At 38.1% G+C, this 14,375-nt stretch overlaps 1 protein-coding gene across 1 annotated transcript in view; it reads left to right on the top strand.

Moving 5' to 3' along the window:
• Nucleotides 1-14,375, top strand: part of MAP3K5 (mitogen-activated protein kinase kinase kinase 5) — a 105,529-nt gene that overhangs the window by 87,377 nt on the left and 3,777 nt on the right. Inside the window, 7 exon segments of the mRNA XM_065631237.1 lie at nt 62-82; nt 1,182-1,359; nt 1,460-1,628; nt 4,613-4,798; nt 8,456-8,561; nt 10,962-11,205; nt 14,016-14,128. Of these exon segments, the coding sequence (XP_065487309.1) occupies nt 62-82; nt 1,182-1,359; nt 1,460-1,628; nt 4,613-4,798; nt 8,456-8,561; nt 10,962-11,205; nt 14,016-14,128 (1,017 nt within the window).

Raw genomic sequence — 14,375 nt, 5'->3', positions numbered from 1 at the left:
GCTTATTTTCTCAGTTTATTTCAGCACATTTAACTTTCTTTTTTTCTTTTTTCTCCCACAGTTCTTTCAGCTAACACAAATGGTGAGTTTTAACATTTTCTCTATGAAAACGTAACTATGTAGATACTATGGTTATCACTTATTCTGGTATAATTTGTCACACTAAAATGGTGCAAAGAGGAGTGGTCACAGTAACAAAAAATAAGTGACCTTTCTCTGTTAGGAACTTCTAATTCATTGTGCAAATTTAAAATACTCTTTGTAATCCTACCAGACTATGACTTAATTGTCTGAGCAGGTGAGTAATACAGGCCCGAAGAGCTGCCTTGTTGTTATAGGGCCTTTTAGTGGAAGTCTGAACAGGAAAGCAAATGGCTGGTTTATAGTAGCAATAGATCCAAGGTTTGCGGAGGCAGGTAACACAGAATTTTATTAGGTTAAATTCTATAACTGAAAAAAGTAGAATGCATTTGAGACCCCTTTTCACACCTGGCTACAGGATAGTCATCTCTTTCAGGAAATTAACTGGAGGGGACGGAAACAAACAAACACATAGTTACCTTCATGGCGAGTTGCTATCAAAGTACATTTTGAAATGTGCACATGTGAAAATAGGTAGGAATAGTTTCTTGCAGTGGTAGTGTGTGCTCTGGATTTAAAAATGGAAGTTCTGACTTAACATGCATGTTTATATTTAATCAAAGACTATGGACTAATTAAACTTATAGAAAATAATCTGATTAAAAATGTCTTATGTGTTATTTTATACAATACATATAAGTATATATACTATATATATTTTTTTATCTAGACATAAAATTAAGATTTTGGAAGGTGCTTGGATGGCTTACCCTGTAGAAACATTTTGCTACTGCTGAAGGTGCATACTGGTGGTCTGAGATGCACATTCACTCCAGCGGTGAAGTTTTCTAAGTGAACTTGCAAAGAGCCCAGTGTTTGCCTGTCTTGGGAAGCTTTTGAATAAAAACATAACTGAAAAATAACACCGTTCCAGGAGAATAAGCTTTAGGAGGTTTTTTGTCAATTTTGGTTTTAATATTTTGTATTGGTGTAGGAGAAGATTTGGAGTCTTTCTGTTTCCTCTGAAAGAATAACCTTTTCACTTCAGAACTGTGATGGCACCATTAAGTTCTAATTTCTGAATATTCCTATATGAATAGAGTATCTTCGGAGTATATCCTTGCCTGTCCCTGTTCTGGTGGAAGATACAAGTAGCAGCAGTGAATATGGTTCTGTCTCACCTGATACGGAATTAAAAATTGATCCATTCTCTTTCAAAACAAGAGCCAAATCCTGTGGAGAAAAAGATGGGAAGGGAATTCGGTCCCTTTTTCTGAGGTAAAGAGCTATCTGGCATTTACGTTACATGGTAGATTAGGAACATGTGCATTGGGGTGGTTTTCATAAAGTTTCTTTTCACCGAGTATCTTTCATTCAGCATCCCAGACGAAAATTTTGAGGATCACAGTGCACCTCCTTCACCAGAAGAGAAAGATTCTGGGTTTTTCATGCTGAAGAAGGATAGCGAAAGGAGAGCCACCCTTCACAGGATACTAACTGAGGACCAAGAGCAGGTGGTGAGGAACTTGATGGAAGCTTTGGCTCAGGTAAAGTAATTTCAAAAGGCAGCAAAAATTTTATGGAATTTGAAGACTTATCTGCAATTACTTGGAACTTTAGAAATTACACATAATAAAGCAATTAAAAAATAAAGTTCAATTAAACTAGAAAGCATACACCATGTGAGCTTTCAGTTTATTGTTTTATGTGGGCTATTAAAAATAGGCTTTACACTTGTTTATGCTGGATTACATGTGCCTTTTGTGGTGTTTGTCAATATTATATGTATACCTGCGTGTTAGTGTTGGCCAGACAACAGAAAAAAAAGGTTTCATGATATTATATTTTGCCTGTGAGATAGATAGAGAGATATATATATCTATTTTTTTTTTTAATGGAACTGAGGCTGTCAGTTCAACTCATGTAAGACAGATCATCCTTAGGAGGTGATTACCTTGCCCCCCTTTTAGTAGAGTTCCATCTTCTGGCTAACTGGTTTGACAGAGGGAGGTTTAGGTCTTTTGGCCTGCTCTGGCTTTATGTTAGGTTATTGTGTAGAAAAAATGGGGCTGACTGGTAAACCATTGCCTTCTAGCCAACAGCATAACAGGGAAAAGAGGGGGCTAGTGAGAAAATAAATTGCAGCTATTCTTTACAGCAGTTGGGAGCACATATGGAGGGGAGAGAAGATGGAGTAACAGTGGGAGCTACAGCAAACAACAAAATAATTGCAGAATGACCTTTTGCCAGTCATTCGTGGGGTGATTCATAGTGATGTGTCAGTTCAGAATGACACTGAATAAATTACAGGTCATGACCACACTGCTAAATGTTGCAACGCTGTAATTGGATGACATGATTTTTTGTTATTGTTTGTAATGTGTTAGTAGTTAATTGACTCACTTCATTCTCAAGGTTAAGCATTGCTGCTTTAAAACATATTTGTATAAAATGTGACAACTCATCTTCTAAAGATAGTACTGTTTAGAAAATTAAGCAAACCAATATGGTTCTTCTGCATGTAGGACAGTTAATGAAATTGGAAATTGCTGCCATACCAATAAAAAGAGCTTCCAACTTCTGGGGAGGGGAACCCACAGTTGTCCTGGTGACTATTGTCCTGGTAACTACAGAAAGTGTTAAAATAGAAGGCAGTAAGAGATGCCTGTGATCTGTGCTTTGCTAGAGTATTGCTATAATAGATGCAGTTATTAGCATGTGGATGAAAGGAATGATCAGTGATTCCAAGGGGCTGAAACTCAGTCACAAGATCCAGAGAGGACGCTTGGTGTTCCTGCCTTCCTCAGCTGGGGCTGGAACAGCCCAAGGTGGGAGCAGAGAGACATGGAGTTGTAGAGCCAAAGAGTTCAAAGCATCTGCCCTTCCAGAAGATGCAGAACTCTGACTCTCAAACACCACTTTTTCCCTTGAGAAAGGGACCCTGGTCAAAGAGTAGGAAACCTACTCAAACCACAAGAAAGTGGTGGTAACTGCAGCTAAGGGGAAGTTGACTTGGTTTCTTATGTCCTGCTTAAATGCAAGAAGTTACCAATAGATGGAAGCCTGATTTGCTTGTTAGGCCTCATCAGGATTTAGGCTTTGATAGTACTTTTTCCCTTCACAGAAGCTTTTCGTAAGAACAATTTCTACTAAGTCATTGGATGTGGTAACTAGGGAGGAGAATGACCCTCCCAAAATAGCTCACTGTTCTTTATTAGAGAGCCATACTGGTTCCCCTGTCCCCAGCACACCTTGTTGGACTTTGATCTTCTAGTCTAGGGCTACAGTGTGGTGTGTCTGTCTACCTATCTGCCCTAATGGCGCTTTAATTTACATGAAAAAAGAGATCAGCTACTGCAGGACAGAATGTGGGATCTGCTTCAGTACAGCAAATAATCAGGTGAATTCTCCAAATCAAAGCAGGTCAGGATCAGAGGCTAGGATCTTTTATCTCAGAAATAGGTTCTTTAGTCCACGGACCATTTGACTACTCTGGAGTTGCTTTTCTTTTTTTAGTTTTTCTTTCTCGTATAATCAAACTGTCTTTGTTTCATCCTGATAAGGATTAATCACCTGTAGTTAAAACCTCAACATTTTGGCAAAAAAAGTTCTTGATATCTGGCCAGCTGTAATAATCGTGGCATGGAACTGGCAAATACAACAGAACCAAACACCATATGTCCTTCTGTTACAGAAATCAATGTTAGATATCTTTAGTCTATATAAATAATTACTTCCTTCAGAATAAGCACATAATATTTCATGTTGAACAACTAGTATGGTTTTCTATCTCTGGCTTAATTTCAAGATTTGGAGTTGAAATTTGTATTCAGTTGGCTTAAATTTAGAGAGTAAATACAGCCCTCTTCTTCCTAGTTACTTACACTGGTTATTCTGATGAATGCTTTTGAGCTTTTTGTGACTTTGGTAGCTCATTCAAAAACACCAGCAATTTTAAAAATAGGTACTTAGATATTGTAATAGGAAGATGAGAGACAAGTAGACTTCAAGAATAGCTAAGTCTAAAAGTTCCATATCAAGGAAAATTGTGGGAAAGAACCAGTGTCTTGCTGAGCCTTTTGTGTAACTTTGACTACTCCCTTCTTTTAAATGCTACTGTCGGACTGTGCATGTTGTCTCTCAGAGGCACTCTGAAATCAGAGGCATTGCAAAGTACACATTTGCAACTAGAAGTAGTTTGTAATATTTGGTGCATGTTATATTTATTAATATCCTTTCACTCCCGTAAAATGAGACATGTAGACTATAGTGTGCATGCATACTTCAGTAACTGATATAAAACCAAGTCGGCTGCTTGCTGCTCAAGTCATCTGCATTAGCAGGGAGCTGTGCTGCTGTAGTTATGCTGCTACCATTACCTGGCCTGCAGCTGCACACCTTTCCCTTAACTGCAGCAGTAGAGTTTCTGAAAATCCATTTTGCCAGCTGATGTTATTGACTAGAGTCCCTCTGGGTGTACATTTCAAAAGGTGGCTATCAAAACTATTTATTTTCCTCTCTCTTCTACCAGGGAGCCGAAGATCCCAAGCTAAAATGGGAACATATCACAACGCTTGTTTCCAGCCTCAGAGAATTTGTACGGTCCACTGATCGTAAAATCATCGCAAACACTCTTTCAAAATTGAAACTGGAGCTCGACTTTGACAGCCATGGTATCAGTCAGGTGCAGCTCGTGCTGTTTGGTTTCCAAGATGCTGTAAGTCATCATTTTTACTAAGAACTTTGCACACCAAAACTGCCAAAAAAAAAAAAAGCAAGCTAGAAGCCAGAAGCAACTTTGTTAATTTCCATCCAGAGTTACTGAAACAATATTTGAGGGCTGTAATAACAAAACCCTGCCCACAGCCATGACTTGGTTGGGTTGCCAAGTGATCCTTTGGCAGGACACAGACCCTGAACACAACTGTTGAGATTTTGCTGATTAAAGATCTAGAAGGTTCAGCAGGGTTGTGTAAACATTATGTCATAATACTAAAGCAGGAAAGCCTTTTTAAAAGCCCTTTTAAACCCTTGTTTTGGAGAGTTTTCTGGTAAATAAGACCAACACTGAATGTCAGGCTTATCCTACATAAATGCAAATCTCTTGAATTTGACCTCTCTTGTAAATGAATGCATTAAACCACTCTTTGCGGCCAATAGTAGTCTACCTTATAATATTGTATTGAGTTGTTATTCTACTATTTTGGGTTAGCAGCAGTTTTCTACAAAACTAGACATTTTCTTTTTAATTTGTAATAAGGAGGATAAGAAGGAGGAAAAACAGGTTACTTTTCTGTTAATAATTAATGTAAAAATTATTTCCTACAGTGAGCAACCAAACACACACATTGATACCCTTTAAGTAGCTAGTTTACTGAAAGCATTAAGCCTATTTGCTTGTGAAATAACATTAAATACATAAGAATACATCAAGAAGAAAAACAAAGACATTTTAAGATGAGTAACCAGCATGGGAGGGTGCAGCTGTGTTGGGCATCACTTGTCCAGACTGAAGTCAAGTAGTAAAAATGAAATGATAATCCAGGTAGGCATTTGAGGTGGGTGGTTCTATTAACATTTAAGCCTGGGGCACTCTGACAAGTACAAGAGCTGTCAGAAGGATTGCATAGCATGTAAACTGTTTTTGTTGACAATGCTGACAAGAATTAGATGCTATTTACAGAAAAAGTGTCTGAAATGAATTTGTAAAAGAGAGGCTTCCACAAATGAAATTTTTCTCTTTGAGTCTTCACTTTGAGTATATTTCAGCGCTCCATTCTGCTTAGCCTCATATTACTACTGTTTTGACACCTGAAAGTATGAAAGTAAAAAAAAAAAAAAATACAAGGACAAGAAGAAAATTGAGGTGGGGGAGAAGTACAATCATCTGGGTTGATTTTTCTGATAGAGCTGTTGCTGGGCATCAGTTGTTCAGTGGTAATTGCCTGAGTCGTGTTCTTTTCTATAATTTTTTTTATCCTCTTCTGGTAACTTCATCATTACAAGTTTCTGAGTTTTATCTGATAAATTTATCTTCCATTACTATCTATTATTTAACTAAGATAACCCACAGGAAGTTCAAAGAAAAACTTTGCTTTATATGTGCCCACTGTTGGTTTGTTGGGTTTTTTTTGACATATGTTAGATTTCTATAGTAGAAAACCGAAATCCAAATCAGTATCAAAACCTCAGATACTGCAGAGACTGGGATATTGCTCAAAGTGAGGAAAAGTAGTTGCCTTGTTCGCAGGACTTAATAAGGTAATCTCAAGTAACAAGGTTTAATAATCACAATATCCTCATCTGAGCAACCAAGAAAAAGTAGTTTTGTGCTGTAATCCAAATAGCTAAATCACATCACAGTGGATTGTTGCGTTTTTGACAAAGTTACATGGTGCTTCTTCAGTACTTAAATAGGCTGCGCTTAGCAAAATACATGTCAGTGCCTTGGTAGTATGAGTCAGTACGGGAAGGTGCGAGGTGCTTGCAAAGGGGAGCTGTGCTGCCCGGGAAGGGGCAAGCCTTGGGAGACTATGGGCAGCTGTTGCCAGCTGCCAGGCCCAAGGCAGGCTCCTGGGGCTGCTGGTGGCTCCTCAAGTCCAAGCCTGGTGTCCAAGTGCCATCTCGTGGCCATTGGCAACAGAACTGAGGAGACACGGCTACCGTGGTGGGTTGGCCCTGGCTGGCCAGGGGAAAGCCCCTACCCAGTCACTGGTTCGTTCCCTCCCAAAAGGATGGGGGGAGAACTGGAAAGACAAAAAAAGTGAGAAAACTTGTGGGTCCAGATAAAGACTCTTTAATAAGTGAAAACCAACCAAACAAACCAACAAAAAACCCACAACAAACAAAAACAAAAATAAAACAAAAAAATGCACAAGTGATGCAAAAGCAGTCGGTCACCACCAGCAGACTAACGCCCAGCCAGTCCCTGAGCAACAGCTGCTTTGGTAAAACTACCCCCCTACTTTTATTGCTGAACTTCAGTCTGTTCAGGTCAGCTGTCCTGGCTGTGTCCCCTTCCAGCCTTTACTCCACCCCCAGCCTACTCACTGGTGGGACAGGGTAAGAAACAGAGAAGATGGTGAGGCTGTGTAAGCTCTGCTCAGCAACAGCTAAAACAACACAGGTGTGTTATCAAGGCTGTTTTAGTCACTAGTCTGAAAAATGGCACTGTGTGAGCTGCTGGGAAGAAAATTAACTCCATCCCAGCCAAACCCACTACAGGTGCCTACATAAATTACTGTGTTACTGAATACTGTTGCCTTGGGGCAGTTAAGAAATGCTATTAATCATATTATTGTACCTCTTACACATCTTCTGAACGCTTCATTTGTATAACTTCAGTCTTTTTTTACAGAGAGGTTATAAAAATATGGAAGAGTTAAGCTAATCCCTTTTTTAGGAAGACCTGAGTAAAATTATCTTCTTGCCACATTTTTTTTTTTTTAGTAAGCAGTAGTGTAGTTGCTACTTTTTTTTTCTTTGTAAGGCTTTGAGTGACTTCATAACTTTCTAAATAGTTACATTTTTATCTTCCTGCAACTTCTGAAGTTCTACTCCTACAGAGTCTGTTGCTTTGGATTGCTGCTGTGCCTGGAAAACAGCACCAAGTCTGTTTTGTGCTGTTGCCGCTTACTGTGGCTCAGTGTTTCTTCTTCTCTGTCATTTGGGAGTTGGAAAACTGTTTCCCCAAGGTAGAAACATTCTTGCAAGTGGCATGGCGCATCCATAGAGGCACCTGGGAGTAAAAAATAAAAGTGGTTTGAAAGCAGGCCTGTAGGGAACTGGGAGCAACCCAGTGTAGAAAACTATCTTACTATACAAAGTAAAACGTAGAAGGAAAGAGAGAATGACACAGCATACAGTTGAAGTCCCCAGACTATTTAAACTAACATTCATTATTTTCTGAATCAAGAGGTAGCATTACATTAGTTCTTTGATATTTCCTACAATTGTACTTTAAAATAGATAAGTATTGCTCAGAGCAAGCACTGAAAATGATGCGAAAAAATAACAAGAATAATTAGCTTAAGTTACAACCCTTTCACAATATGGTCCTTGGTATTTGTCCTGCATGCATTCTTAAGTTTCTCTCCGCACCCATAAAGGTTAAACTTCGGTATTGCAGTTTATCAGTGATCACTTAACATAGGCACTAGTACTTGATAAAAAATATGAAATACAGCATGACTTGTAATAAAATGGTGGAAGTTTGTGATATTTTTATTTTCTTCGTGTAATGACAACATGAAGTAGTTTTAATTGCCTGATTTGATACAGCATCTAAAAGTTCAAACACTTTATATAATGCTGACATATATTGTAGTTTTGAGCTGGGGGAGTATAATATCTGAACTGAATTCTTTGTTGCTAGGTCAATAAAGTTCTCCGAAATCATAACATCAAGCCACATTGGATGTTTGCGTTGGACAGCATAATCCGAAAAGCTGTGCAGACTGCTATTACTATTCTGGTCCCAGGTGAGTCGCTTCTTAATACTCAGCAAATATTTATTAGCTGTTCACTTTAAACATAATTTAGAGCTGTGATTATGATGCATCACTTAAGATTTTGAAACCAGCAGTGGTCTTTTTCCTGTGCACTGTCTGTTTTGCAACTCAAAAACTAATCAGTGTATTGTCCAAGTTATTTTGGAAAGCACTTTTCCAAGGTGCGTCATCTAAAAAATTCTGCAACGTAGTGAGCTGTAGTAGGCTACAGTGCTCTGGGGCCTGATTTTTTTTTTTTTTTTGAGGTGTACAACACTGCCTCTTGAAATCCAAAAGACAGGCCACTTGCCAGCATGTGCTTGATTTTTGGAAGGTGTTTGACAAAGTGCAGATTAATGATGTGCATTTTGGAGCACTCAAAAGTCTCTTGGCTCCTGGTCAGAAGCTGTCTGAAGGAGGGGAAGAAGAAAATAAAGATTAAACAAAAATGCAGTTTGAATATTGTATTGTGAATGTTGTGGAAGTTGAATGCATGGTTTAGCTGAGAGGAGGGGTCTGTGTAGATGAATCTGTAGCCCATTCTGTTATTACTCTATTTCCAGAGTTAGTTTTTCTGCTGCTTCTTAACTTATTACCTTGTGATTCGACTATTCCCTGCACTAGAATTAATGATGGAGTTTTCAAATACATTATTTAATCTCTTAAATCTGAAGTCAGAATACTTATGTTCCTGTTTTCTGCAGCGGGTTAAGTCTTGAATTATCAACAAGGGGATCTGAAAACTCTGACAAGTTACAGCTCTTTCTGTTTTCCTTGATATTTTCCGTATCCCCAGCACAAACAGCAAGGCATAAATAGGGTGTTTCTGTGTTACTTTTGAGTTGTAATGAAAATCTGTCTTTTGATTAGAATGCCAAACACCTTTAACAGGCATGTACTTTATTGCTATATAATAGGAATGGTGTAGAATTCTTCCTTGACAGGCTGTTCTTCCCCCATACAGCTCAGTATCAGCATTAATTGTACATGATCAAACTTAAACAGAAGCCTCTGTGCCCTGGTAGCTTTTGGGCACTGATCATCTGCCTCTTCCCTAATTGTCTTGCCCTACTTCCGATTGCATCCCCTTGCCTGTGTCTGACTTCTTTCTTTTTTTTCTCTCTTTTTTTTAAATGATGTGAAGATTTCTCTCTGGCCTTAACACTTCTGTTAGTTACGGGATGTTTTAGGCGTGGTAAGAAGCAAATGTTGTATGGTTATACTGCCTGGTGGTGAACAGTGGCAAAATGAACTTCTTATTAGTGTGATGCAGAAGTTCAAAACAAATTCAGACATTTGCTTGGCAATATTTGAGTAATTCCTATATAATAAATCTCCTTTCTTTGAGGGAGCACAGCTCTGCTGATCGTAGTATGTTCAGCCTTGAAGAAGGCACGTAGGATAGAAATGAAGAGACAAAATGGATCAAGGAATGAATGTCCCTTTTCTAAAGAAGAGAAACGTATTCCTTCAGCAGAAGGGACAAAAGTTTACAAAACCAAGTGTGATTCAGGAAAAAAAAAAACAAACAAACATGTTTTGGTGAAGAGGCTAAAGGAGGAACGCTCAGCAGTAAGAAGCCACAATTAAAGGAAGGAAGGTTTATATTAAATAGCTAGAATTAACAAACAGATGTTTTTGCAATAATAGGTTGTGTAGGAGTATAAGATCTTGTGTACATGTCTTGCATACCTGGTAAGCTCTGGTAGGTAGTTTAAACAGGGAATAACAGAAACCAGAGTACACATACAACTTTGTGTGTGCTGTTCTGTGGATGTACTTCATTACAAAATAAGCCGTGTTCTCTCTGCTAAGTAGAAGGGAAATGTGCTACTTTTAATTGCTGGGAAAAGAGTCTGTCTGTCTGTTTCCTCTCTGTATCTTTGAATACAATTGTTAGGTAAACATGATATTCTTATGAGAGAATGCCAAATGTACCAGAGTAGCAACAACACAAATAGCTGAATATAAGAGAAATAATGGTTATTTGTTTATTAAAATGTTTCAGGTCAGACACGTAAGAAATCGCAAACCACTGAGAATGGAATAAAGCATAAGGAAAGAACATCTGTTGCACATAGTACTTCAGCACAATTCGATGTGAAATGCGAGCCAAATCTAGTATTCTATTCACATTTTTGTTTTACAGAGCTTTTGAACATTTGTTAGGCTGAATAATAACCAACATAAACTAAGATGCTGTTATGGTCTGAGTGGTCTTAAACCCCTAGGAAATATCATCTGTTCTCTTGCAACAGAAATTTCGGGTCTGGTTTAACCAATGCTGTAGGATGATCTGTAAATAGTCACTTAGGTCTGCTTTTGTTTTAATGTTTAACACCTTTAATGTTTGGGTTTTTTCTTTTGCTTATATTTTAATGTTACTAATAGAATTGAGGCCACATTTTAGTCTTGCATCTGAAAGTGATACCGCAGATCAAGACGACATAGAGGTTGAAGAAGATCAAGATGAACAGCCCCGGACTCAAACTATTCAACAGCCTTGCATTGTCATGGAAGATGCAGTAGCTACCTCAGGTGTAAGCACACTCAGCTCTACGGTGTCCCATGATTCCCAGGCTGCTCACAGGTCACTGAGTGTCCAGCTGGGCAGGCTAAAATTAGAGACAAACAGGTAAGTCTGGACACCAGGAGATGCTAGCCTACTTGTGACAGTATGTATTGGTCTGCTTTTAATATATATGCGCTACAATACTACAGACAGTATAAAAATGCCATAGTACTGCAAGCTGTTAATTTAAACGGTGGTCATTGTTCAGCTGTGACTGACCACTTACATTACTTTTATTCATTTCAGAACAAGAGTGATGCAAGTTAAGGTCAGCCTTGATTTCAGGTGCCCTTTCAAGGAAGGTCTGAAAAAAATGAGCTTGCTGCCAAGCTTCTGCTTTTTCTCTCCTTTGTATGCTGTGTATGGCTGATGAATGGTGTTATGTTTTGTTTCCATTAAGGCAGAACTTGCTGTTCTTTTCTATAGTTATTCTTGGGGAATGAACTCAAGCTAGTCGACAGCCACACGTGAACTCCACAGGGAAACAGCTTCAGACTTGTTTTGTGCACAGAATTCACTGCAGCAGGTTCTGTGCTCACCAGCAAGCATTAGCTTTTTATTAAATAAATTTTGTTCATCAGAGAAAAATGGGGAAAAAATAGTGTTTTCTTTAAAAGAAGAAATAAGCCAGAAATTTGGATATTGGATTTTTTCAGAAATATATTCTACTTTAAACCTGAGAAGCATTCTTTGGGTTTTTTTTTTTTTTGTTTAAGAAATGTCAGAGATGAATTTGTCTCCATTGTTTTATCCAAATAATTTTCTACAAAATTTTGTTTTCATTAAAATATACCAGATAGTCTGGTTAAAGTAGGTACTTTAGCTTTTGCAGCATCTGACTTGACACTGGATTTCCTGCTGACCTTGGTGAATTTTGAATATGACCTTGATAGAAAGACAATATTTCTTCAGTAAGACAGATCTTATGCTGCTAGAACATTCATTGTTGTTATTGCTCCAATTTAAATTAAAATGTTATATTGCACTTTACTTTTAAATGTCTGAGAATTTTGCCATGATTAATTAGGTAGACTGTACTGTTCTTAATAAAGTTTCAGTATTTTTGAGTTCTTATATTACAATTCATTTTTTGTTTGTGATGACCTCTGAAAAATATGTTGATGGCCTTATTGATATACTTAAATACATAAATAATTTAGATTAGTTCACTTTATTTCCCAAATTTATGATGGGGAGTAGCATCAGAAATTATAAACTTGTAGAGATTCTATTTTCGAGCACTTTGCTTTTTGTAAATTTCTCAAATGAAAAGCCTTTGGCCAAATAATCACATCCTGTCATTCATGCAAAAAAAAAATGAGGTAAATAATATGGGTGGTTGTTAAAGTATCAAGTAAAGCTTTATTGGCTTAAGCAGCAAGAAGTTATCAAGAGAAACTAGTTGATTTTTGTCGTTGTTGGCCCAAAGGCCTTTTTGAACCAGAATGGAAAGAGGAGGAATAAGTTAACTGAAAGGTGACTGCACACCTGTCTGGACAGAATATGGATCTGCAGAGATGAAGCTGTGGGTGGAGGCACAAAGCAGCTCTACTCATGTGCAGGGTGGACTTGTTAAGAATTGTTATTCAGGTGTGGAAACATTTGGTGCAGCCACGCTGCTGGTAGGCCTGCATGCTAGCTAAAAGCAGGACTAGATGTTTTTGCAAAGCAATCATAGGAGATGCAGTTTACTTCTGTGCAAAGACAGGTAAGGTGCCTTTGTGGCACATTCTCTAGTTGAATTCCAGAATGTCCCTATCTTTCAGTGTCCCAGAAAAAAGTTGCAGTGCTCAACTGGTATAAATAAATAGAATTGGGAAAAAAAAAAAAAAAGGAGGTGGGGGGGATGGAAACAGTCATACTACAAAGGAACAGTTAGCACATCATTCTTAGGCTGACAAAGGCTTCAGGGAAGGGATGAAGGTGCTGCAATTTTTTAAAGGCTGAACTTTCTAAGTCAGTGATAGGTTTATGTGTATGTTCTCAGTGTCCAGTTTCTCTGACCAAGTTCCTGAATGCATGTTGTTCATGAGTCCTCCTTTTTACTGAAGCTCTTTTTTGAAATAACAAATTGCAGCAGTTTCACATACTGATTTTTCCATTGTATTCTGATTATTTTCCTTTGATCAGTTTGAAAGGTGCTGACACTGAATCTCTCTGGGTTTCTGTCTGGGTTTTTGTTATGAATGAAGGTCAAATATGGGTTCCAATTTGTTTCTGCTTGACATTCTCAAAAATAATTGCTTAGGAGAGGACACAAGGTATTTTGCCTCCTCTTTTCTAACTCTTTGTGCCTACCCTCCTGTGTTATATAAAGTGTGCCTAGTATGTGAGGAAAGGGCAGCCCTTGTGTGGAAGAGAACATATTTTCCCTATTTAAGAAATGCAACTGTAAGTTTTCACCACATTTTCATTACAGCTCCACCCTTGCCATACCTTTGAAAATGTCTGCTGGAGAGCTATGAACTGGCATTTTTCCTTAAAAAGGATTATATCATAAAGTCTAGCCCTTGGTTTATGAAACACCTCAATACTTACTCTTCTCAGTTACAGTTTTGTTTAAAACAGGATGCTGGCTGTAGAGATTTCACTGAAATTTTGTACCATACCACCTGTGTAGTGGGTGGATGTGTATATGGAGGCTGGCATGTTTGGGGCTTGGTTTTTTTAGAGCTATAGCTTTAGGAACCAGTGAATGTTTGACTTGATATAGGTCATAATAAATCTATAGTGAGAGGATGTTCCTATTGAAGCTGAAGAACTCTGTCCTTGCCTCTGTCAAGGTTTCCAGTTTAAGTGTAGCAAGCTCTTTGCTTTCCTGTAAATTTGAAACGACTTAAGGAAACATGTGCTTCCTTCCTGATACTTCACAGGTTATTGGAGGAGTTGGTTCAAAAGGAGAGAGAATTTCAAGTCCTCTTACATCAAGCTATAGAAGAAAAAGATCAAGAAATCAGAAGCCTACGGCTTAGGTCACAGCCAATAGGTAAGTGAGAAGAGTTTTCAGAAAAAAGTTTCACACTGGCTACAGATGAACACAGTGGCAGCTAAACTTCTTTTTATTGAGCCAGTCTCAGCGAAGATACTTTAAGCTGTTCCTGGTAGGGTTTGCCTTGAAGTAAGAATGTATGTTGTGGAAACAAATTTCTGAATTTGTTAATCACAGTACGAGGAATGGTATGATTTAAATATTTTGGCTTGTGTTTATATGGAAGAGTATGAGGCTTATATCC

This window comes from Caloenas nicobarica, chromosome 3 (genome assembly GCF_036013445.1).
Source record: "Caloenas nicobarica isolate bCalNic1 chromosome 3, bCalNic1.hap1, whole genome shotgun sequence".
NCBI lineage: Eukaryota > Metazoa > Chordata > Aves > Columbiformes > Columbidae > Caloenas > Caloenas nicobarica.
This window is presented reverse-complemented; position numbering and strand designations above follow the sequence as displayed.